Source organism: Spinacia oleracea, chromosome 2, assembly GCF_020520425.1.
Source record: "Spinacia oleracea cultivar Varoflay chromosome 2, BTI_SOV_V1, whole genome shotgun sequence".
Classification (NCBI taxonomy): Eukaryota; Viridiplantae; Streptophyta; class Magnoliopsida; order Caryophyllales; family Amaranthaceae; genus Spinacia; species Spinacia oleracea.
This window is the reverse complement of record NC_079488.1, coordinates 99,827,356-99,854,935: the sequence shown is the minus strand read 5'-3', so window position 1 is coordinate 99,854,935 and position 27,580 is coordinate 99,827,356. Positions and strand designations below refer to the sequence as shown.

The 27,580-nt window shown below is 35.7% G+C and overlaps 2 protein-coding genes across 2 annotated transcripts; both read left to right on the top strand.

Annotated features, from left to right (window-relative positions):
* Positions 1-1,896: 1,896 nt before the first annotated feature.
* On the top strand, positions 1,897-17,244 carry LOC110802820 (protein ARABIDILLO 1). Its single transcript, XM_022008284.2, has 12 exons — positions 1,897-3,547; positions 3,727-3,885; positions 3,976-4,056; positions 4,197-4,328; positions 4,599-4,726; positions 4,960-5,047; positions 9,903-9,997; positions 12,640-12,703; positions 14,069-14,244; positions 15,560-15,781; positions 16,496-16,580; positions 16,659-17,244. The coding sequence occupies exons 1-12, from the start codon at positions 2,132-2,134 to the stop codon at positions 16,833-16,835; spliced, it is 2,823 nt and encodes a 940-aa protein (XP_021863976.1). The 5' UTR covers positions 1,897-2,131; the 3' UTR covers positions 16,836-17,244.
* Positions 17,245-19,711: 2,467 nt separating this feature from the next.
* Positions 19,712-27,296, top strand: LOC110802801 (S-adenosyl-L-methionine-dependent tRNA 4-demethylwyosine synthase). Its single transcript, XM_022008249.2, has 9 exons — positions 19,712-20,018; positions 20,325-21,296; positions 23,233-23,348; positions 24,712-24,887; positions 25,352-25,542; positions 25,671-25,757; positions 26,188-26,345; positions 26,447-26,657; positions 26,751-27,296. The coding sequence occupies exons 2-9, from the start codon at positions 20,463-20,465 to the stop codon at positions 26,898-26,900; spliced, it is 1,923 nt and encodes a 640-aa protein (XP_021863941.1). The 5' UTR covers positions 19,712-20,018; positions 20,325-20,462; the 3' UTR covers positions 26,901-27,296.
* The last annotated feature ends 284 nt before the right edge of the window (positions 27,297-27,580 follow it).

The window sequence follows — 27,580 nt, the reverse complement described above, 5'->3', positions numbered from 1 at the left end:
AGACCATTTTAACGTACAAGTTACTAAAAAAAATGAAATAAATCCCTCCAATGTCAAAAAATGGTATATATATACTTAAAAAAATACGGAGAAAGTAAATAAAAGTAAATATATATTGTAATTGAGTAGATGTCAAGATAATGTTTTTTTGGAATTAATAATTACTCTATGTATTTATGGACTTAATAAATGGCCACTTATGAAAATGGTGTGTATTAAGAGCAAACGAGCCTACGAGGTGATCTAACTCGTATATTGAAGGACTACAAATTGGTAAGTACGTGTTATAAGTTACGGAAAACCAACTCATAGATCATATAACAATATTATGCTCCAATAATATTTAGGTAAAATCTTTCATAATTCTTATCATTTATAGTATAATTGTTTGTAAACTTGCGTGGAAATTCAAGGTATAATTATTTTTTATTAATAACAAAAAGTCCAAAATTTTGCAAGAATTGACTCAATCTTAAAGGTAGTGGAAGCTAAGAATAGCATATCTAAATCAAAGTCCAAAAATTACTTTTATAAATAGTAACCCTATTTTTAGCGCGAAAGAGCCACAAAAGCCAATAGAATTATAATTAACCCTAACGTTACATACCTAAAACACTTTGAATACCTAAACATGAAGCCAATATATGTGAAACTGTGTGGTATCGATGTGTGTGTCACGTCAATGTGTGACAAACACACAATGTACAAACGACCTACATTCATATGCAACACTCATCGAGTTTAGATCGTAAACATACGCTCCACCCAATTGTGGATTATGTGAAGATGAGGATGAAACATTCATCCGATCCACGTCCTTAGAGACTGCAAGGTTGCGAATGATGTTTAGCAACAAGTTGATGGTCCGGCAAAAACCATTACACTCAAAACTGGTACTCTACAACAATGGCTCACCCGAGATAGTAAAATGCAAGCCCGCAATGACTTATCACCGAAAACCTGGCCCATTTACTTTGCTATAGTAGTTTGTTGGATTTGAAGATGGAGGATTGGTGTGACCTTTCAATCGTGCTCAAGAAATCTCGATTGATGTGAATTCCTTTCTTTTTGCACGATTTGCATAAGCTTGGAAAGGGGTTAATGTACTCGATTAAGAGACCCTTGGTAGTGCTCGAAGGGAGGCATTTATTAGATGGCTTGCTCCCTCTAATGGTTGGGTTGCTCTCAATTCTGACAGGGCTACAATAGGAACTTTGGGGCGTACATGTGGTGGTGGCCTAATTCGAGACAAAAGCTACTCTACAATATGCTTATTCCTTGACCTTTAGTTCATGTAATTCTTTTATTGTTGAAGTAAGGGCTTTGGAGTTTGGGTTAAAGCCGGCCAAGAGAATGACGCTAATTAAATTGCAAGTTTAGATGGATAATCAAGCTGCGGTTTTGGCTCTTTAAGGCACATAAGCATATGAAGGGGAATGTGTTCACATTATACACCATTGCTAAACCGAGGTGGGAGTAGAGGTGAAGCATTGCTATCCCGAAGGCAATAGGCTCGCAGATTGGTTGGCCAACCAAGATGTTACGTAGAATAACAAGCTTTGAGTTAATTCAAGTCTTTCTGTTACATTTAGGTCGCATTTTACATGATGATGATGTAGGTGTGGCTATGCCACGTTTTATTCATTTGTAATAGTAGTTTGTTTTTGTTTATTTATTTATCGAGAAGTGCCTCTCATTTTGCATCAAAAATAATTTTTTTAATCGAAAACTCTCGCCAAACCGAACCCAACACTCGAACACTCAAACATCATAACACTCAAACACTCAAGGTAATTGGGTTGCAACTTTACCCTCCAAAGGGCCACAAAACCAAACAAGAACAATCACCAATCTTGGGCTATATATCCTCTCTTGAGAATCATAATAGGTTGCTTACAAAAAAATTGATGTATAAATTTTGATTTTGAGGTCAATACTCAATCAGCAATAGCCAAGGAAGCCATCACCTTTTTACCTTAGCATCTATCTCTCTCTCTTCTTCCTCACCTGCACCTTTTGCTGGTCAGGTTTCTCATTGAACCCTGGAGAATCCAGAACCAAATCCCCCAAATTCTCTCCCCTAAACTCTAAATTATTCATCAATCATTAGTAAAATTGATCAATCTTTAGTATGAGCAGAAGGGTTCGCCGGAAAGTGGCAAAGAAGGGTAAAGAAAAGCTCCTTTTACCCAGCTACCCTGAGCTCATTCTTGATGAAAACGACGGCGATTTCTCTCATTCTATCTTACCCGTCAGCCCTTCCTCCAATTCCTCCTTACTCACCACCTTCAGAGGTGTCGCCGTCGATTGGACCACTTTACCGGATGATACTGTAATCCAGCTTTTCGCTCTCTTGAACTATAGAGACCGAGCTAGCTTGTCTTCTTCGTGTCGAACATGGCGCAATCTGGGGTCCACACCTTGTTTGTGGGAGTCTTTAGACCTCCGGGCTCACCGCTGCGACGCTACCTCGGCGGTTTCGTTGTCCTCACGGTGTTCGAACCTCCGCCGCCTTCGATTTATTGGGACGGAGTCAGCTGATGCAATTGTTTATCTTAAAGCAAGGGACTTGCGAGAGATTTCTGGCGATTACTGCCGGAAGATGACCGACGCTACCCTTTCTGTCATTGCTGCCCGGCATGAGATGCTTGAGAGTCTTCAATTGGGACCGGATTTCTGTGAGAGAATCAGCAGTGATGCGATCCGGGCAGTTGCAATTTGCTGCCCGAGGTTGAGGAGGCTCAGATTATCAGGGGTAAGAGAAATTGATTCTGATGCTATTAATGCCCTTGCTAAGAATTGTGTTAATTTGTGTGATATTGGGTTTATGGATTGTTTGAAAGTTGATGAAACTGCTTTGGGTAATGTGGGTTCCCTTAGATTTCTATCTGTTGCTGGGACTTCTAATTTGAAATGGGGTTTGGTGTCTCATCTTTGGAGTAAGTTGCCTAATTTAGTTGCATTAGATGTTTCAAGGACTGATATTGGTCCTACTGCGGTGTCGAGGATGTTGTTGTCTAGTCAGAGTTTGAAGGTTTTGAGTGCACTCAATTGTACACATGTTGAGGAAGATGCAAACTTTGTGACTAGCAGCAATGGGACCAAAGGTAAGTTGTTGTTGTCCCTGCTCAATGATATTTTCAAAGGGGTAGGTTCTTTATTCGTCGATAATTCAATGAAAGGAAGGAATGTGTTTTTGGATTGGAGGGATTCCAAGAGGAAAGATCGGAAATTGGATGACATTATGACTTGGCTCGAATGGGTTCTCTCGTATTCACTTTTGCGAATTGCCGAGAGTAATCCTCCTGGTTTGGATAACTTTTGGGTCAGTCAGGGTGCTACATTGTTGCTCACTTTGATGCAGAGTTCACAGGAGGATGTTCAGGAAAGGGCAGCTACTGGGCTTGCTACTTTTGTGGTTATTGATGATGAGAATACAAGCATTGATGGAAAACGAGCGGAAGCAGTTATGCGTGGTGGGGGTGTGCAGCTTCTCCTTTATCTCGCCAGTTCGTGGCGGGAAGGATTGCAGGCAGAGTCTGCTAAGGTATGAATATCTCTAGTTCCCTTTCTTGTTCCATTGTCTGCTAGAAGCTTGTAAAAGTGTCTGAAGTTCCATACTTGTATATGTGCCTTTTGCGATCTTCTTTTTCTTGACCTTTGAACTCCCACTATAGGTTTAGGATTGATTGTGTGAGTTGACGTAGCCATTGTTTTCATGTACAGGCAATTGCAAATTTGTCTGTAAATGCTAGTGTTGCAAAAGCTGTAGCTGATGAAGGAGGTATCACTATTCTTGCAAATTTGGCAAGGTCCATGAACAGGCTGGTTGCCGAGGAGGCTGCTGGTGGATTATGGAATTTGTCAGTTGGAGAAGAGCACAAGGTTGGTCATTTTTGCCTGCTTTACTTTCAAAATTGGATGTCGTCTGTGTTTGCTTGAGTTTTCTTAGAATTGGTGCCTTTTATTGTTCAGGGTGCCATTGCAAAGGCAGGAGGTGTTAAAGCTTTAGTTGATCTTATCTTCAAATGGTCAACTGGTGGTGATGGAGTTCTGGTTTGTACTTCCACTGAGATGATCACAATTTCTTTGTTGTTTTACTTGTTGATTTATGTTTTTATGAATGCAGACAAATTTTCTTCTATGATATGCTTTATACATAGTAGTTGTCAACTTGTCATCTCTACACTTTGCAGGAACGAGCGGCTGGTGCTTTGGCTAACTTGGCAGCTGATGACAAATGTAGCATGGAGGTCGCACTTGCTGGTGGTGTACATGCATTAGTGACGCTGGCCCGCAACTGCAAGTTTGAGGGAGTGCAAGAGCAGGTGATGCTAATATCCATAAATGTATTTTCTTCTGTTCCCGTGGATGCCATTTAGTGGATTATGATGTATTGTTTCTGTGAAGTGAGATTGTGGCGTGCCAAAGATCCTGGAAATGATAGGTTACGTTGACAAGATGGAATATTATGTTTTCCCCCATGTGGGGGAACAATATGTCTCATGATATAACTATAATTAACCTCATCTATGATTAGCTTTCTTCTATCAACCAGTAATTTTATGTATTTCTAACATATTTTATTGATATTCCAGGCTGCACGAGCCTTGGCAAACTTGGCAGCTCACGGTGATAGTAACAGTAACAATTCAGCTGTAGGACAGGAGGCTGGTGCTCTTGAAGCCTTGGTACAGCTGACACAATCTCCTCATGAAGGCGTCAGGTATCTTTTGCGGAAAAAGGAAGCAACTTCACTGTAGTTTGTTTGATTATGGCTCTAGTTTTCTTCATGAAACAAACTTACATTCGACAGTGCCCTACATCGTTTTAGTCTGTATAATCGATCTGTGTGTGCCTGAAATTTTCTTAGGTTCATGTTGAACTGTGATTGAATTCGCAATGTTCTGTCTTTTTTAATTCTTTTATCTAATTCTTTGTTTTATGCTTCCTGAGCAGGCAGGAGTCTGCTGGTGCATTGTGGAATTTGTCATTTGATGATCGAAATCGGGAAGCAATTGCTGCTGCTGGTGGTGTTGAGGCATTGGTATGTCAACATACTGGCTATTTATATCTTTTGGGTGTTAGTGTTTCAATAGAGCACTTGCTCATGCCCTGTGGTAATGTAACCTGGATGTTTAGAGTTTGAACCTAATGGGTTTGGTTCTTGAACAGTTTGAATCAAGTTGAATGAGGTTATAATGTGTGTTTATTTATAATTTCTTTTTTCCAATTAACAAAACCAACATTAATTTGGAGCACAAAGAATACGGATGAAGAAAAAGTAGAGAGACTAACTTATTAATGTTAAACTAGTATAGTACCCGTGCAATTGCATGATTTATAAAATCAAATAATAAGTTCTCACTAATTTAAAATTATAAATATTTTCATTAAGTGATGATATAAAAATCATACATTTAAATTTATATACTTACATATTATAAATAATTAATTTATATAGATGTGAAAGTTTTACGCTTTAATATTTACAACTTGTCATAACACAAAATTTCACTTCATAAATTTACATTACTATTTACGAAATTAATCATCATAGTCGTTTAATATATACATGGACTGTATGGGTGTTAGAATCCAACCTTCCTTTACTTGTATTTTGCTTATCTAGTGCTTTCTAGGATCTTTCTAATAGTTTTCTAGCCTCTAGATAGAATTATTATGTTTATGTAATTCTAGTGTTCACTGGGAAGTTTTAGCTAATTCAAAATAAACCTCTATGAGGGGTATGAACCAATACCTCTCATCAGAAGTTGCCTTTGCTTAATTCATGTGTTGTTGCTAGCCTTTATAGATATTGTGCTGTCGCATGCTTTTAAGCTTTCCAAGACCCACCAACGTCCCTCAAAACAGATAAACTCTCGTCGACGGTCCCGCTTGTGCCTGCTGTGCGCACACAAGCGCCCCGTTCGACCCTCGACCCTCGCTCTTGTCGCCAATAGGCAAGAGTGCCCTTTCAGAATCAGACGCTTACTCGTGCCCCTACGAGTCACAAGACACTCATTCCGCACAAGGCTCGCCTCCTTGCCGCCAATGGGCAAGAGGGCGCCGCACGGATCCGGTGTCAAAACATTCGGACCGTGACAATGGGGGTATAAGATAACTATTTGCATTACCATATTGTAGAACTCAAAATGATGTGATTGCGTTAATTTCAATTTTTATTTAGTAATATACACCCAATTTGTGTGTATTTAATTTGTGATTGGCATCTTATTTGACAAATCGAGTTTTAAAAAAGTATAGAATTGATAGAAGTAAAAACTAAAAAGTCATTGAGGATCATGTTCTTAATTAATATGCAAATTGGTACACGCATGGTTTACAATTCTAAATTAAAAAAATAAATTAAAATATACTCCGCACTTAATTTATTGATCCGAGAGGGATCATCAATATGTTTTCCCCTGACCAGCACTATTACGTATGTTTTTTTTTTTATTATTATATGGAATAATTACAAATATACTCCGTATAAGGGAATGAATTATATAAGATAAGCAAATACTCCATCGGGCTTTTTGTTACACTTTTTCATTTTCATCCCATTTTTTAGTTGGTACACTTCTGCTTTATTTTGATAATTCCTAACTTTTATTAAAACGTACCTTACCCCTTAAAATCTCAAACCCGACTTACAACACTCTCTAGCTCCACCGGTCTAACTAATATATACCACCCGCTTCTCCACCCACCTTATTTGCTCCACTTATCATATTGCCCAGATTAATACATACTTTACCTACCAACTTTTTTGAAAAGTTCAAAAAAATTAATTAAGCGTACATAGTTAGTCTTCTTGACTCTTGATCACCCTAGCTTAAACATATTTATACTCTTAAATGCTAGGGATTTTTCTTGGTCCTAATTAAATTTTATAATATAACTATTTTAAAGTAGGTAACATTATTGTTAGAGTTTTTGCATTACATAACTATGTTAAAATATTAAGTGTTTCCATCTTGAGAACATTTATTCCTTCCAATGGACAACAGTTTTATCGTAATATTTAATAATCCATATTATTTAATCCTAGATAACATTGTTATTATTATTTATAGAATGCACTAATATCTCCGAACTTTCCGTGTAAGCCCGTTCCTTCAAATTCTTCCAATTTTTCCTTTGTTCCTTGTTTTGTCAAGGTTTATCCCCTATTATACTATCCACCTTACTTCACTTGCTATAAACCTTATTCAATCCCACATTCCCACATTCTCGCACAACTACAATATCTCATTTATTTCTAAAAAAACTACCCACTTTTATGCTCTCCCTTCTCAATTAATATTTTATGGTATCTATTGCTAGATTAAGTTCTTATAACTTCAATTCCCCTCAAAAAAAAAAAAAATGGTATAAGTTACGAAATGGAGGAAGACTCATTGTTGACAAAAGTATATTTGATGAATATATCAAAAGACAAATATTATATCAATTCGTTAAAAGCTACAATAACTTTTTTATATGTTCTACTCATAGAAAACATTATTGTTATGTTAATTTACTAAATATCTCCTATTTAATTGCCTTTTTGCATCAATTTTTGGCTTTAGAATACCCTTTCCCATCTATCTTATTAGTTTGTTGTTACATTTTCATTCCTAAACAGTCATGTACGTATATGGTACCTCTTATTGATTTTTCTTATTTTTTACGTTGATAAAACACAATGAATATTGCACTACATCTTTCATGACAGGTGAAAATGAATCAAATTTTAAAATGAAGAGATTAGACTTCTACCTTGTACCTCAGTTACATTACGATAAAAATATACCTCTGTTTTACCATATTGTAATATAAACAATTTATAATTACAGAGGTACCTCTCTTTTATATATCTAATATAATATATTTATTTAAATGATTACATAAAAAAATTATTCGTTTAATATAATAAAAGTTTTTGTAGGTAATCATAAAAGATTTTATTACCCCGTCCCATATTTTCCTTAAGATTTTCATGCAATATTTAAGTTAATTTACATTCTTATATGTTATAATTGTTATTGTATAGAATAATAAGATAGTGTTGACATATTAAATTGTGTTTCATGACATTTGTAATTTCTACAAAAAAACGTTTATTCCATTTGTAGGAATACACATATAAATTTTAATTATGGTATTTGACAACACGTATAATACAATAGTTATGTCATATGTCCTTTTATAGTTATGTGCAATAAGTGTGATACGCAATATTTAAGCATGCTAACATTTTAAAGATTAAGTATTATAATGACATCATGTTATGGAGTAACGTTAAAAAAAAATAAAAATTACATGCATTGCTTGATTGGTTACCTATCAACTTAAATTAGTACTACGTATATGCTATACAAGTAATTATTCTACTAATATTTAATTCAAATATTTTAGTATACTTACTCTTAGGTAATGATTGAGTTCTTACCTGTAGTTTCTTTATTTAAATTATACATAAATATTGTTTTTTGATGGAGGAAGAATATTTTCAGCGTATTATATGAGTTACCCCAATCTAAACATATTCAATTATTCAGTATACTTACTTTTAGGTAATGATTGAGTCAAAATATTATGTTGTCATAAATTAACTAAAGTATATGTAAGTATTCTATTAATTGGAGAAAAGAGTGGGAAATTTTTAACTACAAAATTACACGTGTCATCTTAGGTTCTAGAGACCTTTGTTTTAAATTTAGTTACTGAGTATAATTGTACAGTTATACGAAGTAATTGTATGGTCAAGTTTATGATCAATTGTACAACAAATTAGTACTTGATCTTAATATGTCCTAAACTTAGGATCAATTTATGATAATTATAATTGATACAATTAATAATTATAAGGATTATCACTTGATTCTAATACGAATGAGCAGTATGGTCAACTCTTAGATTTTTTTTTTCTTTTTTTGATGATACTCTTAGTTTTTCTAATTAAGTGTGTTTAAGTATAGTTTAAGCTCTTATCTCACTAATTTTACGGTTTTAGATTGTCATTCGTAGTATCATAATAAGAATGCTAGTATAATATAGCCTTATAGTAGTATAGTAAAGATCTTATATACGAAGTATTTAAATTTATTAACCATGCAATTACTAATGGTCCTACATGTGTTGCACAATTAACGAATTATAAGTAACCATATTTTTGTTATAGTGCCATTAAAAAGTAAGTTTATTATAAGTAACCGTATATACGAAATATATTTTTCATAGTGCCTCATAAAATCTTCTATTATCGATCACCAAAATAATAAAATCTGACTATACATATGCTCCATCATATCTTTATGTATTAATTCCATATTAGCTCGTTTTACTTAGGCAAATCATTTCCAATAAAGATTTTATTTTACATAATCAGTTTATATTTAAGGGAAGTAAAAATGAGCGGGAAAATATTTAATGTTAGAGCGACACGTGTCAGTTATGCTTTTAGGGCCTCTCTTTTAGTATAGTTATAGATGTTGACTGACAATTCTCTGTTGATGACTGGATTAAATGTTCGTTTTCCAGACTGCTTCATTTATTAAACTTTATACCATCGTAAAAATATATAACTGGGACAAACAGAATCCACACTCCATCTTGTTTTGATTGCCATAAAGAAGAAATGGTCATGCAAACACTCATTTTTGCTATAAAATAATCTTCTATTGAGCTAGTATGGGGAATGTTACAAATACTTTCCCTTTAATTACAAACGTTTCAGACGTCTCTCAAAATGAAATGCTGTGATAGTACTGTGGAACAGAGGTAGTAGCATCACAAAGTTGGATTTTAGCTACTGATGCATCAATTATCATGTTATTAACCTATACTCATGTGTAATCTGTGAGTTTCATTTTTTTAGTATATTACTCAAAGTTGCGGCTTATCTTGTTTAGGTAGCTCTTGCACAATCTTGCTCAAATGCTTCTCCAGGTCTTCAGGAAAGGGCTGCTGGTGCTTTATGGGGTCTATCAGTGTCAGAGGCAAATAGGTATTTACAGAGTTCCACGCACTTTTCTGTTTACAAATTTTGCCTTGTTTGATTTTATGATTTTTTATTGAAGTAATTAGTTTCTCCTGTACCAGTATAATGTTTTGTGGACTTTGTTTTCCTCTGGCTTCATGAACCATTTTTTTTCCTTTAGTTTACTTCATCCTTCATCTTCACCTGTTCAACTGCGCCGCCTCTTTGTTTAGATTTAGATATTGAAGTCTCTAATAAGCTTTTTAAGGTGAAAGTTCATTGGGGTTTGTGCTTGAAGGATTGCCGCCTCTGGTACAAGACCCAATTGGGCAGGCGAGACCAATGAGTTAGAAACGGAAGATTCTAGTATGGATAGGGAGAAATATGTAGGACCTCATACCTAGGGGTGTCAATTCTCAATCCGACCCAGTGAACCCGATGGGTTTGTCCGACCGTTTAGAACCCGCGAGTTGAAATCCGATCCGATCCGATTATATTCAACTCGAATCCGACCCAACCCGTTAGTATTGATCCGATTAAGATCTGAATCCGTTAACATACCGATCCGTGACAATCCGAATCCATTTAATCCGATCCGAAACCCGTTTAGGATCCGATCCGTTTCAATCCAAATCCGTTCCAACCCGAGGAATATTTGTTTAATCCGATCCGTTTTTAATCCGTGACCCGTTTAATACGACCCGTTTCAACCCGTGACCCGTTTAATCCGATCCGTTTTAATCCGTGACCCGTTTAATCCGACCCGTTTCAACCCGTGATCCGTTTAATCCAATCCGTGATAGAAATATAGAATTATATATTTGTAAACTTATAATCTTATAAAAAAGTATATAGTTGTAGCTTATACAGTTATTTACTTTGTAATTATCGTTTGATAACCATATAGTTATATAATTATGTAGTTATAGTCTTACAAAGTTTATTGTATGGTTATAGTCGTATAGATGGTTATCATCATCAATCCATAAGATATCCAATTTTGTATATGAAAAAATTATAAAAACTTGATATTCTGAAAATATATATCGAGACCAACATAACAAGATCTTACATGATAACATTTTGATGTATATAAATTATAATAGTGAGAATCTGCGGTCAAAGTTTTCATACTTTGGACACATATTTTAAGACGTAAAGAACTTTCATGAATGGAGGTAGTATTAAACCAAGTTATACAATATATTCAATAACTTATATTACTGATCTTAAATTCTTATTACTTTTAAAAGTTAGTTATCGTTTTCGTCCCCTAATTAAGTTATCGATATGATAATATATAATTTGGAACCGAACTAACCCAAATTCCAACCCGCTACTAAATAAGTCGATCCGATAATTACCCGAACCAATATAAAACTGAATTCAATGTAACCAGGCTAAATTTGTTTCAATCCGACCCGTTTTAGTCTGTTACCGATTAATCCAATCCGATATGAATCCGACCGACATGAACACGAACCCTTTATAGTCCGACTAAACCCGTTAACAATCCGTCATATTCCAATCCGATCCGACCCAAACCGACTACAATCCGACCCGTTTACAACCCGATCCGATATGAATCCGTGAATAAAAATCGGACCCGATCCGGTCCGTTAAGTTTTCAATCCGATCCGATCCGACCCGTTAGCCAAATTAATTTGTTTCAATCCGATCTGTTTCAACCCGAATCCAATGAATCCGACCCAAACCCGATCCGTTGATCCGATTTGACACCCCTACTCATACCTCGAGTTTATTGGGATATTGTGTATGGGCAGGAAGATGGAGGTACCACACAAGTTCAATGGTAATTATAGGGCGTGAATTAAAAGACCATTTATTTTACTCCTATCACTTTATTCCCAAATAGGTTGTTGTATTAAGGTTAATGACTTATGGCCTATTACATCAGTAATCCTTTCAGATTTTTGAATTTGTTGAACAAATTTGTTTCGTGTGGGTTTGGGAAACCAGTTAGTAAACCTATGTTGATACTTAAGAGTGATTTTTAGGACGGAGATAAATTGTGGATGATGCTCTTGCACCGGATCGTGCATTGCGGCATAAATCATATCTCTCAAATTTTCTATCTCTTTCTCTTTTGGATCGCTGTGTTATGTTCTTTTACCCTTCACAGTAGGGAAATGCGCTTGTCGCCACAATGAAACTACCACCCCGTAGAGCTCAGCAAGCATGATATCTGAATCACCCGATTGGTAACGGGCTAAATAACCCGATTGGTAATGGGCTAATGGATATGGTTATGATGTATGTATTTAGTTCTCTGCAACTACCACAGGTCCACAACAAGTCAGTTTGGTCCCAAGACTCCCAACCATAGACAATATTCTGAATTAACCGGTTGATAATTGATTCTGACATCCATTAAACAGGAGAGTACTAGGACCATGTAATTGTAATAAAAGAATTAGTGCTACTGCTGCATTTTGGTTCAAAGTTGAAACATTATTTCTCTTTTTGATATTATGTTGTTAGCAAGTACAGAACTGTATTAGAAATACCATCAGCTATTACACAACAGTATCAATTTTGGTTGCTTTGTTTCTTCATCATACAAATTGTACTAAGTCGTGTCCTCTGCTAATTTTTCCTTTCCGTTTGCTGAATTGTATTTATATGCTGTTCTTATTTCTTTGTTGTAGCATTGCTATCGGTCGGGAAGGAGGTGTTGCGCCTCTTATTGCGTTGGCACGTTCCGAAGCTGAAGTGAGTACATAATACACTCTAATATTATTCTTTCATCTTATTTAATTTGTGATTCTTCTCCCCCCTGGTACCTCAACTAGTGGTAAATGGACATTGTTGCTATTTGCAGACACTTGTTATACTGCTATATATGTACTCTTCTTTCCTTTGCTTTTCATTGTGAGAAAATTTTGATTGTATCTTGTGGGCTTCACGCTGAAGGTTTTTATAATTGAGTCTTTCAAACTTATTCTCCTTTTCCTGCTTTCTGATTTACTTTCAGAATGGAGTACCTTGTTTGTCTTATCTTTCGGATTTTTGTTTTCAACGTTAAACAACACAGTCACAGTTGCTAATGGGTAATAAATATCTCTTTATGTCCTGTTTGTGTATGAAGTGTTATATTTGATTAAAATTAATTTTTCTTTGTTCTTTTTAAAAAATTCTTGTTTACGTAATGATTTGCATCTGCTGTTATAAGTCATGAATTCTCTTTAATCAATATTGTTGAGTGCTTATGTACTCATGGTTAATGTGTCCATTTCCGATGGAGCCAAAGATTCAGTTGTTTCTTTTGGCCGTGGGATGTAATGGACTAAATCAAAATGGCTCTTAAAACCTCTTCGCTTCCTTTCCATGAAGTAGAAGATGGCCTCCCGTTGTCGTCCCGTTATCTGCAATTGCATGGGTAAGGTTGCGTACACCCGAACCCCCTTACCCCGCTTCTTGCGGGAGCCTCTTTGAGGCAATGGGGTAATGATAATGGAAGTGATCCATGGTTAAGGTCTTATCTTGCGTATGGGATAATTTACATTCTGATCAGTCTTCTGATCTGGATCATATTCTATAGATTTCGGATTTGGATAGATGGGTTATTCCCCTGGTTGTAACTCATTGTCCCTTTTCTCTGTTGTTACTTATTAGGTTGGGAGACATGTACTCCCTCCGTATTTATTTAAGGGATACACTTGGTCGGACACGAGTATTAAGAAGAAGAATTGAATGAAATAAAATAATACAGCAAGTGGGGTTTGGTAGATATTTTAATAAGTAAACAAGTGGGGACCATGATATTTTGGGGGGTGGGAGGTGGGGTTGGTTTCTGAAATTATTTGTTTAATAGGATGGTGGGTTATAGGGTACATTAAATGTATTATTTAATTAGATGGTGGAGTTGATAAGTTACTAAAAATGCCAAGTGTATCTCTTAAATAAATACGGCCGGAAAAGGCAAGTGTATCCCTTAAATAAATACAGAGGGAGTAAGTGTTTGCTGGCATGTTTTTATATTTTATACGCCAAGCCTCCTTTTTGTACCGGTGTCGTTTTAATAACCTTTATTACCTATTTTTTAATGGATAAATTTTAACTAAAGTTGTCTTCCAGGATGTTTATGAGACAGCTGCTGGAGCTCTTTGGAACCTTGCCTTTAACCCTGGTAACGCACTGCGGATTGTGGAAGAAGGTGGGGTCCCTGCCCTTGTACATCTCTGTTCCTCTTCAGTGTCAAAGATGGCAAGGTTCATGGCTGCATTAGCACTGGCATATATGTTTGATGGAAGGTAAATTTTAAATTTCTTTTCCTTGCTTGCTGAAGAATTGGTTCAAATGGTCAATCTGATTATTTTTTTTAAAAAAAAATTTACCTTGGTGTGCAGTAGGTTAGAATTTTTTTTTTGTGAAAACTGACGTAATTAAATTTCCTTAAAAGTTGTCAGGACTACGAAGTGTATATGTTTCATCTTAAAAGTGGCAGGACAATGAGACAGAGACACCTATCTTGTTTTTGCAAGCACTTTTTTCAGAGATTACTAAAAATATTTAGGGTAATAATGAGTTGATGGTCCACCACAGAATAATAGCATCTCAATACCATAAGGGTGCAGAGTAGATCCCTTTTCATCAGCAAATATAACTCTTTACTTAAAAAGTTTAGGCCATCTTGATTGAGGTAAATTATTAGTTGCAGAATGGCATTTCATGGAAGCTATATTGTGGACTATTGACTGTGGCTTGATTTGACTTAGAAACTTTTGAATTGAACTTAATAACTTATATCAATCATAATCATGTTGTTCTAACAGTTATCTAATGCAAGTTCTGCAATAATGATTCTTGGTCCTCATCTGGTATTTAACGAGAGAGGGGTTACCAAAATTTTCTCAAATCCAAAATATGAAATAAACAATTCTTCTTCTTATGAAATAAATACATAGTATTTTAGGTTCAACAATTCTAATGGTGATATGCAACTGTGGACGCTGTAAATCATTTAATGTGATGAACCTTAATGGCGTTTTTCAAATTAATAATGCTTTGCATTATGAAAGGATAAAGTCCCGTGATAAAGTAGCCATTAGGCCCATTACGTTACCTACTAGCCTGTACCTTGTTTCCTGTTCTTCTCAGGATTAGCCCCTTTTAAACGTATTTAGTTTTGAAAGAAACATAACTTCAAATTCTGGATTAGATAACTTTTTATCAACTTATCATCATATCCCAAAGAATATGGTGCCTTCCTGGCATTGATGCAAAAAAGATAACCAGGGTACCTGGAAGACAGGAAGTTGGAACTCTGATAGTGTCTTGTGATTTCAAGTAGCACTACTGTCTCTTTCTTTTCTTGCTAACTTTGTTAATGGACCGAGCCAGGGAAATTTAGTTGTATTGGGATTTGTTTAATGGACATGCTTATGTTAGAATCAAATGAATGTTCCCAAGGGATGGTAAGAGTGCTTCTTGACTACACTGGTTTTGCTTGTAGCGCTTTATCGATTTCATCATATTTTAGATCTTTGTGGAGATGTAGGTTGACTGCAGCTGCAGGTGTTTGAATTAATTATTTGGTTTACCAAGGATGTTGCTTTTTTTTTACAGGATAAGTGAAGTTGCTGTGACAGGAACTTCATCTGAGGGCGCGTCAAAGTGTGTAAGCTTGGATGGAGCTAGAAGGATGGCTTTGAAACATATTGAAGCATTTGTGCTTACCTTTTCTGATCCTCAAGCATTTGCAGCAGCTGCAATATCATCAGCTCCTGCAGCATTGGCACAAGTAACAGAAGCAGCTCGAATACAGGAAGCTGGGCATCTTAGATGCAGGTAAGAGGTATATTAGCGCATTATGGAATGAAATTGAAGATAAGGGGGTGGGGCCAGTAGTTCTTGGCATAACAGTTGTACCAGTAATTGTTTATAGCTTTTTTTGTTAAAAGAAATAGTTGTTTATTGCTTATTTTATGCCCTCTGCTGGGTCTTCCATTAGATAGTAACAAGCACAAGCCGGTCCACTTTTGTAATGTTGGTTTCCAAACGTGAGAAGAAACTCGAATATTAATATTAGCTTGATTTTTTTTTTTTGAAATTTTAAGTAAATAATAACTTAAAATTCTCATATTCACAAATAAAAGAGCTGATCTTTCGGACCCAAAGACATCTGCTTACACTATCAGCATAATAGCTGACCCAGGTGGTGACCTTTCATAGAGTAGATTTAGTATACTACTAAATTCATATTCAAAAGACCTGCAAGATAGCTCAAGACCGTTCAGCATGGCTCCACATTCTGGGGAGCTTTGACTTTTTATGCGGCCTCACCTCATACTGATTTTAGGACCAATTGAGATACTGTTTTAGAAAGAATCATTGGAGAGACAATTTCTGGGATCAACCTGACATGCATAACAATTGCTGAATTCTTTGTTTTCTTTTTCATCTGAAGATGCATCCTGCTAGCTGTTCAGAAGCTAGGAACATTTGTGATAACCTTATTGTAAATTCTGCCATTGACTGTTGTCTATTCTTTATGATTGTTAGTGGAGCAGAAATTGGGAGATTTGTGGCAATGCTGCGTAACCCGTCTTCAATATTAAAGACTTGTGCTGCCTTTGCTCTTCTCCAGGTAAAAGAATTGCTTAATTTTGACATGCATATTCAGTATATCAAAAATGTCTTTAATATTTTTTTTTCCGAAATGCAGTTCACAATACCAGGTGGCCGGCATGCTGTACACCATGCAAATCTGTTGCAGAATGCAGGAGCCGCAAGAGTCCTGCGTGCAGCAGCAGCAGCTGCAACTGCTCCACTTGAAGCCAAAGTCTTTGCGAGAATAGTTCTGCGAAATCTGGAACATCACCTGATTGAAATGTCAATTTGAAGACCCACGACCCACAGACCCTATCAACCTTGGCCTTTATCTTGAAGCCTTCTTCATACTGGTGTTACTTAGAAGGCTTCTCCGCAGTGTTGTATATTCAGGACAATATTTCATCAGCATCAGGAAATGACACGGGGTTCTATATAAAATACCAGAAAGCAACCCGGGTTCAGGTTCTTCGAGCCTGAAGCTTTTCGAAAATGTTGAATTATGAGTTAGTGAAAAAAGTAATTTGTCCTGTAAGTGTTTTGAAGACAATTAAAATCACCATTTTTTGTTGGTCCCATGGGCGACTTGGTGGTCATGTACTCATTGTGACGATATTTTCATATTATGTGTGCAGTTGACAAATATTATTGGACTTGTGAATAAGGGCACATTTGCCCTGTGACTGCAACCTATTCTTCAATTTAGTGTGTTGATTTATCTTTGCATATAAACAGATAATTTGTTCAAACATCTTAAGGGAAATGCATGAAATTGTTCATATGGTATGCACTCTGTAAGACATAAGAATACCTATCAACTTCATAAGAATACCTTGGGAATTTTGTTGGCTTTCTAAGGATAAATCAATTAATCAATTACATGGACAACATGGTTTATCAATTGAAAGTTCCAACTCCAATAACATACTAACTTTCACCGGCTCACTTAGGAATGTCAAATGATGAAATGGCTTACTAAACACTATCGTGCTAATTAGAGTAATGTGGTTATGCTACAATTGAAAATATAACTTTTTTTTTTTTAATAACCCCAACAAGTTCAATTTGAAATGTTTTCATGTGAATATACAAGTTAATATGAACAAGTCAAGAAAGAAAAATGAACAAGATATAAGCCATGTTGTCAAATAAAATAGGAGTAACACTTAGCAATTAGCATATTCTATGTGACGCAACTAAGTACCTTTTAACTTCCGACAATTTTTGTGTAAGACTGTCTTATCGAAAAGACCGCTTTGATTGCTTAACTAATTCGTTCCATTGCTTATTTAATAAGTTCCAAAGCTTAACTAATTAGTTCAATCTATCTATATACCTATATATAATGTACTAAAAGAGAGGAAATCAATGTGGTGATGACAAATGTCACTCATTGATCCGCCTCTCTTTTAATATAAATAATAATATAATTTTAAAATCATCTCTATTATATATATAGAATAATTTCAAAATCTTAATTATACAAAATAAAATTATACCAAGTAGTATATATGCACATAAATATCTTTGACTTATTAGTGCCGTTCTTTTATTTGATTATCTTATAATATAAAAAATTATACTAAAAGAGTGGAAATCAATGTGGTGATGACTAATGTCACTCATTGATTCACCTTTTCGTTAATATAAATAATTACACTTAAAATAATTTACAACAACAAATATTTTACAGCCCTATAATCTCACGCAAATAGTATACAGATTCCGAAAATATAGGGCCGAGAATCATTGCTTTTTACCAAATATTTTATCAAATGGTTCATTGCTTTTTACCAAATATAATATGCATAACTAACACTTACTAAAAGTTCTACTACGTTGGTTATGAATATAATTTTTTTTACTAATAACTTACTTATTATAATGTTTTGTTTATTTACTTAATTATTCAAATCAGACAAACGAATTGTCAAATACTCGAGAATAGAGTTTTAAAATTCAATGTCTTACCAAAAACAAAGGTTGAGTATAGGGGTGGGTTTGAGGCGGGTGCATGTGGATACACGGGAGAGGGTGATGAAGAGGGGATGCATTTTATTTTGTACCTCTCAGAACGGGGATTGGAGGATCATTCCTATCATTGATGGAGGGGATTGGGATAAGAATTGTAGATGAGTACGGATATGCAGACTAAAAATGTTAGTGGGGCAAGTTTTTTGGGGATCCCCATGTGCATCCTCCCTAAGTGGGCGGAGATGGAGGAAAGTTTGATGGATGATGGGGTTAAAGAATGATATATACGCTGCGGGGTGAACGGGCGGTGATGGATTTTAGATCTGACCCACCTGCGTTGCTAATCCTACATATATAGAAAAAATAATACTACTAACTTAGGAGTACTAATTATAGTGTTTTGTTTATTTAATCTTTTATCTAATCAGACAAACGATTTGTCAAAAACTTTAGAATAAACTTTTAAAATTCAAAATTGTCTTACCAAAAAAAAAAATGAGTCTAGGGGTGAATTTGAGGCGGTTGTGGATTCATGATGGTGATGAAGCGATGATGAATTTTATTTTGTATCTCTCGAAACGAGGATTGGGAGGGGTGTGTATCAATCTTATCGTGGACGCCATGGATGGGGATGAGAATTGTAGGCGGGTACATGTGTGCAAGATCACCCCGTCTTAAAGTCATCTCTAACTGAATAAAGTAAATGGTGTAGGTAGGTGTTAAATGATCGGGTAATGAGTTTGATGGGGCGAGTGAGTGAGTATTAAGTGGATATTTACTATCGAAGTGAAATGTGGTTGAGATAATTTTATAACGGCGGAAGGAGTAAAAACTTTTAGATCAATCCACTTCCTCATATATTTCTGCATAGAGTTGTGTAAAGTTGTTCATATTTGACTGCAATCCGATAATAATTAAAGTAACATGAAAAAAATATTTTTAGCATTTTTCTTGTACACATACCCCATATACGCAATTTGGATTATACACCCGGGTGCACAGTGCCATTGCACCTTGTTGAACATTTATTAAAAATCTAATGAACATTGAGAATGATTTCAATGTACATGTACTAGTGAAATATTTAAACTATATGTTCATTGGCTATATGTTTTTTGGGTATGAACAATATGTTCTTTATATTTGAACTATATGTTCATTTAAAACCAGGATGCACAGTGAGCATTGTGCACCCGAGTGCATAAACCATATTTTACCCCATATAAACCCTTGTTCAATACTCCGTACATTCCTCTGAACCGATTGTACCCGATTCGTAACCGATCACACTACCGTACATGTTATGAAAGTTTGACATAACATATGCTAGGAGCCTAAGATTGCGTGGATTTACCGTGCTGGGTTTATACTTCCTCCTAAAACCTGCCACCAGCAAGTAGCAACCCGCCCTAACACCGAGTTTGCGTCTCAACTCGCTCGTCTTCTCTCTTTGCTTACTGAGTTGCAGACAAACCTTATTGTTGCACTTCTTAGCACCTGGGTAAGATCGATTTCTTCAATGTTTTTCAATTTGAATGATTATCATAGTTTCCTTAAACCCTAGTTTCAATAAACCCCTGATGGATTTGTCTTATTCAATTTCTGAGAATCTTAATATTAAGTTCTAATCTTGTTAATTAAGCTCAATACCATCTGGGTTTCAAAGAGAAGTTAAGTTTGAAGATTAATGCATTTTCAATCAACTAAAGAGTAATTTATAGTTTATGTAAATTTTTGGTTACTCAGTAATGTAGAAGCAAATACCAATTTTGATTCTTAATTATGTATACATTTTTTTATTGGGCAGGGTGATTTGACAATTTGATTTTTCCGAGTCAAGAAAAGGAAGAAATCTGAGTAGGGGTTGATTTGAGTAGGTTTGTTTGTCTGGGATGAATGAGTTCTGTCTATGTTTATGAGTAAAGTTTGGAACTAAGTGATTACAATGGCCTCATCGTCTCTGGCATCTCGTGTTACTCTCCTTGCCCTTCTGTCTGCCACTACCTTCTACTGCTTCTATAAATCCCGCCGCCTTAAGCTCGCTTCCCAGAAGCTTGCTTTCTCTGTTCGGAATCCGAAACTTATTTATATCACTGAAACTGGCACTTCTAGAACCCTAGCTTACCGCCTTCACAAGTTGCTTGCATCGAAAGGTCTCATCTTTGACCTAATTGACGTCAAAGATTATGAGCCGGAGGATCTTTCAAAAGAAAGTCTTGTTGTGATTGTGGCTTCTACTTGGGAGGATGGAAAACCGCCGTCTAAGGCCAAGTTTTTTGCTGATTGGATTGAGGAGAGCGTGAATGATTTTAGAGTAGGATCACTTTTACTTAATAAGTTCAAGTTTGCAGTTTTCGGGGTTGGTAGTGGGGCGTATGGGGAGAGTTTTAATGTGGTGGGGAGAGGGATTTCGAAGAAATTGAAGGCTTTGGGTGCAAATGAGGTGCTCCCATTACGGGAGGGGGATGTGGATGGAGGTCGATTAGGGAAAGAGATTGATGCTTGGGGTGAGAAGTTGGTTGGGGTCCTAAAAGGTGGAGTTCAGGAAAATGGGGTAGTTGCTTGTGGAAAGTTAGACGATGAGAGTGATTCAGAGTTTGTTGATGAGTCTGATGATGAAGAGCTGGAAGAAACTGTGGAGGATGTTATTGATCTGGAGGATATAGCAGGTAAGGGGCCATCAAGGAAGTCAAAGAATGCAGTGGAGGTTAACGGGGTGAAGACTGACGGCAAAAAAGAAATGGTCACTCCGGTAATCAGAGCAAATCTAGAGAAGCAGGTAAGTTGTTTTCATATACTTTTAACTCGTTGCTAAATGTTGTTGATATGATGATGGAATTATTGTACGAACTTTATAATTTGTACTTACTATTGAATATTATGTATATAAATGAACTTTATATGCTGGATTGCAAGGACAAAGATATTGGCTTGTGACAGACTGTAGTTATGCAGCCTGTCCAAAGACTATGAAGTGAAACCAGAGGCATTGAGGATCAGTTCCTAGGTTTGGCTAATGGCTGGTGTGCTACTAGTCTAGAGAACATCAAGATCATTCAGGTTCCAGTTTTAGTGCCATTGCTATTCCTGGGTGCCTCGAATGCCAAAGATCCTGCTAGCTGAGTGCTAGGCGTATTCTATAGTGCAATTATAAGCTGCATAAAACTACAGCATGATAGCTGTATATGAAAAACTATAGTTGGTTTTTTTTGTCAATTTCCAGATGCAGTTTCTAAATTAAAATATTCCAAAAAGCCATAGATGTTAACTTAAGTTTGGTCAAATTTTCAGTTGAAGCTTTCTTAGAGGTTAGAGGACCGTGATCCAATCGTCTGTGCCTTTTAACTGGATGGAGACCGATCAAAACTAGCTCCTTATTTGGGAGCTGGAAGCCTGGAAGTCTTGAACTCTATTCAATATCAGTCTGCTGTTTTGGATATCCACTAGCCATGTTACCTACAAATACTAGCACGGCTTACCTTTTTATCTTTTTTAATTATCTTCCTGTAACAAACTAACAATGCTATGGATACTGACCACTTCTAGATAGTGCGTACATTGATTGTTTGTCACTATTGTAAGAAATTTGATTCCTGGTTCCTAAAGCCTTCCTCCTTTAGAAAGCTGTCTAATTGGGGATATTCCTAGGGATCATCACACTTTTTTTCATCTTTTCCAGCCTTGTTTTCTTGTTCCCCATTTTTATTGTCTCAATACCCTTACCTTCACTTTCTCAATTTTGCGTGTTTATTCTAGGATTTTTTTGGTATTTACTACCTTAAAAATACACCAGTTTTGTATTTACTACCTTATGAAAATTTTATTTTAAATTACTACCTTAAAGTTCCATTTTTTTTGTATTCACTACCATTTTACAGTTTTCTCATTTTAAAATTGAGATATCTCTCTCGTTTCTTAAGCATTTTAAGTGATTCAAAACCCATTCTTCTCATTTATGTGTAAGGATTCCATATGGATCTTGCTTTTAACATTTTGTAAAAAGTAAAACAAATTAAATAATATTTGTAAAATTTTAAAATATATATGCATTATCAAACATAGCAAAAGCAAATTTTTTTTGAAATGTCGTTCCCAATGAAATCTCTATAGAAAAAGGAAAATAATGAACTTTGAATCACTTTAAACGATTAAGAAATGAAAGAGATATCTTAATTTTAAAATGAGAAAACTGTAAAGTGGTAGTAAATAAAGAAAATTTGGAAGTTTAAGGTAGTAATTTAAAATAAAAATTTCATAAGGTAGTAAATACAGAAGTGGTGTATTTTAAAGGTAGTAAATACCAAAAATTCCTTTATTCTATTTAACATAGCCTTTTACTTTTCTTGCTTCACGTTTCGCGGACAGTTCATTTTAGCCGACCCAATTCATTTTGGGACTAAGGCTTTGTTGTTGTTCCTATCAGTTCTAAATTAAGAAGTCCAGTGATGTACATCACCCCTTCCAAAGGCAAAAAAATAAATAGATAAAAGCAACTTTGCCAGTGAGTTTTAAACTATAACTTCTTAACATTTGGGAAGAATCTTCAATCTTGAGATCTAAGGTTGAAATACGTGTGCTGAAATCTGTAGCAGAACAAAAGCAGCACATGTCAACTTTTTCTTTGTGTTTTTATTTTTATTTTTTATTATTAGTGTTGCTCTTATCTTTGTCAACTGCTTCCTCTTACTAGTATTTTTTTTTAATATTTTTTACAGGGGTATAAGATAATCGGTTCACATAGCGGTGTTAAACTTTGCAGATGGACCAAGGCGCAACTTAGAGGCCGTGGAGGTTGTTACAAACACTCATTTTATGGAATCGAGAGTCATAGGTAATCATACCATGAGTTATCTTTTTCTTTACTTACTCACATTGCCTCTCTTTCTCAGCCGACTATAAAAAATCATCTTGTCCCCGTGTTGGTCTTCTTCAATAATTATTTCTAGAAAGTAGATTACACTACAATATATTCATCCCAAATATAATTATTGAGGACATTAAACATTGCGTTAGTTAAGTAATGATGAAGAATCATTAGCGGAGAAGATTTAAATTACAGAGCTAAATAATATTCTTTTACCTAGCGAATTCCTGTAATTTATTGTTCTCAGTTCCTAGATATTTACCAGGTTATTTAAAATGAATAGGACAATTTATGATTAGAGTTTTTGATCTGTTTCCTATCTCATTGGTAGGGTTAGGAATCAGGGTTTTACAGCTTGCTTAACTAGGTGTGAGATCCGTAAAGAGAAGTTTTTTTTTAAAAACTATTCCCTAACTGAATTTGATATGAAGTACTCCGTACATCCTATGACCCCTCCCCCCCCCCCCCCCCCCCCCTCCCTCTCAGAATTCCTCTTTGCATCTGCTTAAAATTTGTTATTATTGCTTACTGCTGCTACCCTTATGCCCATTCAGCAAAACTAACCAGCGTACCTAATTGCACGAGGCAATTAGTAGAATCGCCAGTGTTATCAAACTAGCCTTCTTATGACATCCTCATTCACTTGATAGTGGACTTGGCTTGAAGAAGATGTTCAACCATAAATCAAACCGCCCAATAATGTACTCACTCTGATAAGCATATTTATATTGAACTCAAACTAATTTACTTCCATATTTGGAAACCAAAGCCTCGTTACTTTTTATTTGCTTATATATGACATTCTTCAAACATTTGATTTTGCAAATCAAATATCTGGCTTTCTCATTAGCACTCAATGCTTCCACATCTGGTTTTTGTTCCTTAAGGATTTTGGTTTGGCTTTAATGAGAGCATCTTTTTTTCGCTTCAGTTTGTTTACTGATTCCTGGGTTTGTACCTTACTTGTAATTTTTTCTCTCGTGATATTTTTACAAATAAGAAATATGGTTTAGTGAACAAATTAGTGGAGGTTTCTAACAAAATAGAGCATCATCATGTGGAATAGTGAATGAATTTGGGAATTTGTTTTCGTGACTGTGTAAGGTAGTCTGTTGGTAAAGAAAACCCCTGCTTCTGGCGTTTTTCTCTTAACACAACTCAGCTTTACAGTTACTGCTGATGCCAATTATGCATGCCAGCTTTGGCTAATATAATGTGTATACTTATCGTAATTGCATAATATTTGTTTGAATATAATAAATTTTGTCTACTTAGTATCTACCTATAATTATTCTATATACTTAATGGACGGTTTTTTCTTGGAAAACAGGTGCATGGAGACAACACCAAGCTTAGCATGTGCAAACAAATGTGTTTTTTGTTGGAGGCATCATACCAATCCTGTAGGGAAGAGCTGGCAATGGAAAATGGATGATCCTGTTGAGATTGTGAACACTGCGTTAGACCTGCATACTAAAATGATAAAGCAAATGAAAGGAGTTCCAGGTTGGTCTTATGGAAGGTGCTTGTTTACGGGTATCACTTTATGTAAAAGAGAGTTAGAGGGGCTTTCATGTGATCCCCTCTTTAGAGATGAAGGTGGGGTGGGAGCTACTGTTCAAATCGCTGTCTCTTTGTGGGCTTGTAGCTATCATTATGGTCATGACAGGAGAAATATATTGCTTAGAGTGAGGGATTATCTGTACAAGTAAAATATCTCTGGTATATCTTATTATTCGGTTTCCAAATGTTTCAGCAAAATTAACCTCACACTTTCCATGTTGGGGGTATCCCAAAAAGAGCTTGACACTTCCTTTTCTCTTTCCTTCTCAATCCCACCATTCTTTCTCTCTCTTTTGAGTCTTATTCTACACTTGCGCTTACTTTTCTTTATTCTGTACTGCACACTTAAATCTTTTATCTTATAAAAACCAACTATCCAGGACTAAGCGTTTGAGTTGCTGTTTCAGGGGTACTAGAAGAGCGGCTGTCAGAAGGCCTTTCACCGAGGCACTGTGCTTTGTCACTTGTAGGAGAACCAATTATGTATCCCGAAATTAATACACTTGTAGATGAATTGCATCGGAGGAGAATTTCTACCTTCCTTGTTACAAATGCCCAATTTCCTGAAAAAATCAAATTGTTGAAACCAATTACGCAGGTAAAGAAGTTACTTTTTTTTAATAGTGACTACGTTATGAAATACTTTGAGTTTCTTGTATGTGCGGCTTGACTGCCTGAGTTTCTTGAGATTTATTCTAAATACAGAATTTTATTTGCCTCATCTAGTTATATGTGAGTGTGGATGCTGCAACAAGAGACAGTTTGAAGGCAGTGGATAGACCCTTATTTGGAGACTTTTGGGAGCGTTTTCTGGTAAATCTCTCTTTTTATTGAATGCAAAATGCAGGCCTGGCCTTTCTGGTGCTTGCTTGAATTATTTATTTCTTTTTATTGACCCTTTCTGCTGATAATAACATTTGGCTATTTTTTGCGGACCGACAAGTTTGGAAGACTTGGAACCATAAGTAGATTTGACTGAAATAACAATTGATGTTGTAGCAACCTTCAATTGAAAAGCTTGGATTGTGATATCACCTTTTCAGCTTACGTTTCTCCAGTAGATAATTAGATTGGAAATTTGCTAGTGAATCTCATTTTAATTTGCTGTTTATTGATCAGATGGTTTGAATTTTCACTGAGAAAACTTGGTTTCATATTTCCTGTTGTATCACCATGTTTCATTCCCTGTTTTATTTCTTAGAACCCGAAGCCTTGATTTGACAAGGGAAAAATTCTGTTGCAGGAATCCCTGACTTCTCTGAATGAAAAGCATCAACGGACCGTTTATCGCTTAACATTAGTCAAGGGTTGGAATGCTGAAGATGTAGATGGTTATTTTAAGCTGGTTTCACTTGGGCAGCCTGACTTCATTGAAATCAAAGGAGTAACTTATTGTGGATCGTAAGTATCATGCCATTTATTTGTATCTATCTATGCCTTTTTATTATTGTGTGGAACATTGTACTAAAGAACTTGTAAATGTAATAACTCCTCTGTTGCAGAACTGCTACATCAAAGTTGACAATGGAAAATGTTCCTTGGCATGCTGATGTAAAAGCATTTTCAGAAGCTGTGGCTTTGAGAAGTGAAGGCGAGTATGAGGTTGCTTGTGAGCATGAGCACTCCTGTTGTGTCCTCTTGGCAAAGGTCGATAAATTCAAGATCAACGGCCAATGGTTCACATGGATTGATTATGAAAAGTTTCATGACCTGGTTAGTTAGACCAACCTCATATAGCTAAACATGCTTCCTTTATTCTTTATCTTAGCACTCTTTCTAAAAGCTAGGTTGGTGACAAAAATGCAGGTGGCTTCTGGTGAGCCTTTCAAGAGCTCAGATTATATGGCTCCCACACCACCTTGGGCTGTTTACGGAGCTGTGGAAGGTGGATTTGATCCACAACAAGCGAGATTTAGGAAAGAACGAAATCACAAGTCTAAACTTCAGTCTAAATGATTTGAATATTCATTGCGAGATCTTCTGCTATTAGATCCACAACAAGTGATCTGAGATATACTGCGTAGGAAGAATGAAATTAGTCGTGTAGCAATCCCATCGATTAAATGTTTTTTTTTCATCCAATCGATGATGATTGTGAGGTTAGGCTTGTGCTTTTCGGTGACTTCTTGAGTTCATTTTAGAAAATGGCCGAGTAAACGAACATGTTATTGTTTTGTTATTTTCAAGTTTTGGTACGGAATTTAGATACTGGAATGGCAGAAGACCTTGTTTTCTTCATCGGCTTCTAGGACGCCGCGGTAGTATGAATCATGAAGGTTCCAACTACATGTACTGTATACTGTATACACAATTGCTTTAGATGGGTTTGCTGCAGGGTTATTTATTTCTTAATTTTATTTTGAAGTAAATTTTCGTCACAAAAATGTGTCAGATTTGTGTATTGGTGGAAAAAAAAAACAAAAAAGTTAATTTTAAGACGGTAAAATACAATACAATTAGTAAGCTATTTTATCATTAGATTTTTTAAAAAAAGTTTCCTCCATCATCCCTAAACTAGGACACACGTTGAAAAATGCATGATTTCAACCAACTGGTTATCGAATTGCACACAACATAGGCATTAACTACTCAGATTATGTTTGGTAGTATTCGTAAAACAGTTACAACAGCAATAA

Bases quoted from the DNA above. Each gene is read 5' to 3' on its own strand.
- LOC110802801 (XM_022008249.2), top strand. From the start codon at position 20,463: ATGGCCTCATCGTCTCTGGCATCTCGTGTTACTCTCCTTGCCCTTCTG. The intron at 25,543-25,670 runs GTAAAGAAGTTA...TGCCTCATCTAG, and splicing joins TGTTGAAACCAATTACGCAG to TTATATGTGAGTGTGGATGC. The intron at 26,658-26,750 runs GTTAGTTAGACC...ACAAAAATGCAG, and splicing joins ATGAAAAGTTTCATGACCTG to GTGGCTTCTGGTGAGCCTTT.
- LOC110802820 (XM_022008284.2), top strand. From the start codon at position 2,132: ATGAGCAGAAGGGTTCGCCGGAAAGTGGCAAAGAAGGGTAAAGAAAAG. The intron at 4,727-4,959 runs GTATCTTTTGCG...CTTCCTGAGCAG, and splicing joins TCTCCTCATGAAGGCGTCAG to GCAGGAGTCTGCTGGTGCAT. The intron at 16,581-16,658 runs GTAAAAGAATTG...TCCGAAATGCAG, and splicing joins CTGCCTTTGCTCTTCTCCAG to TTCACAATACCAGGTGGCCG.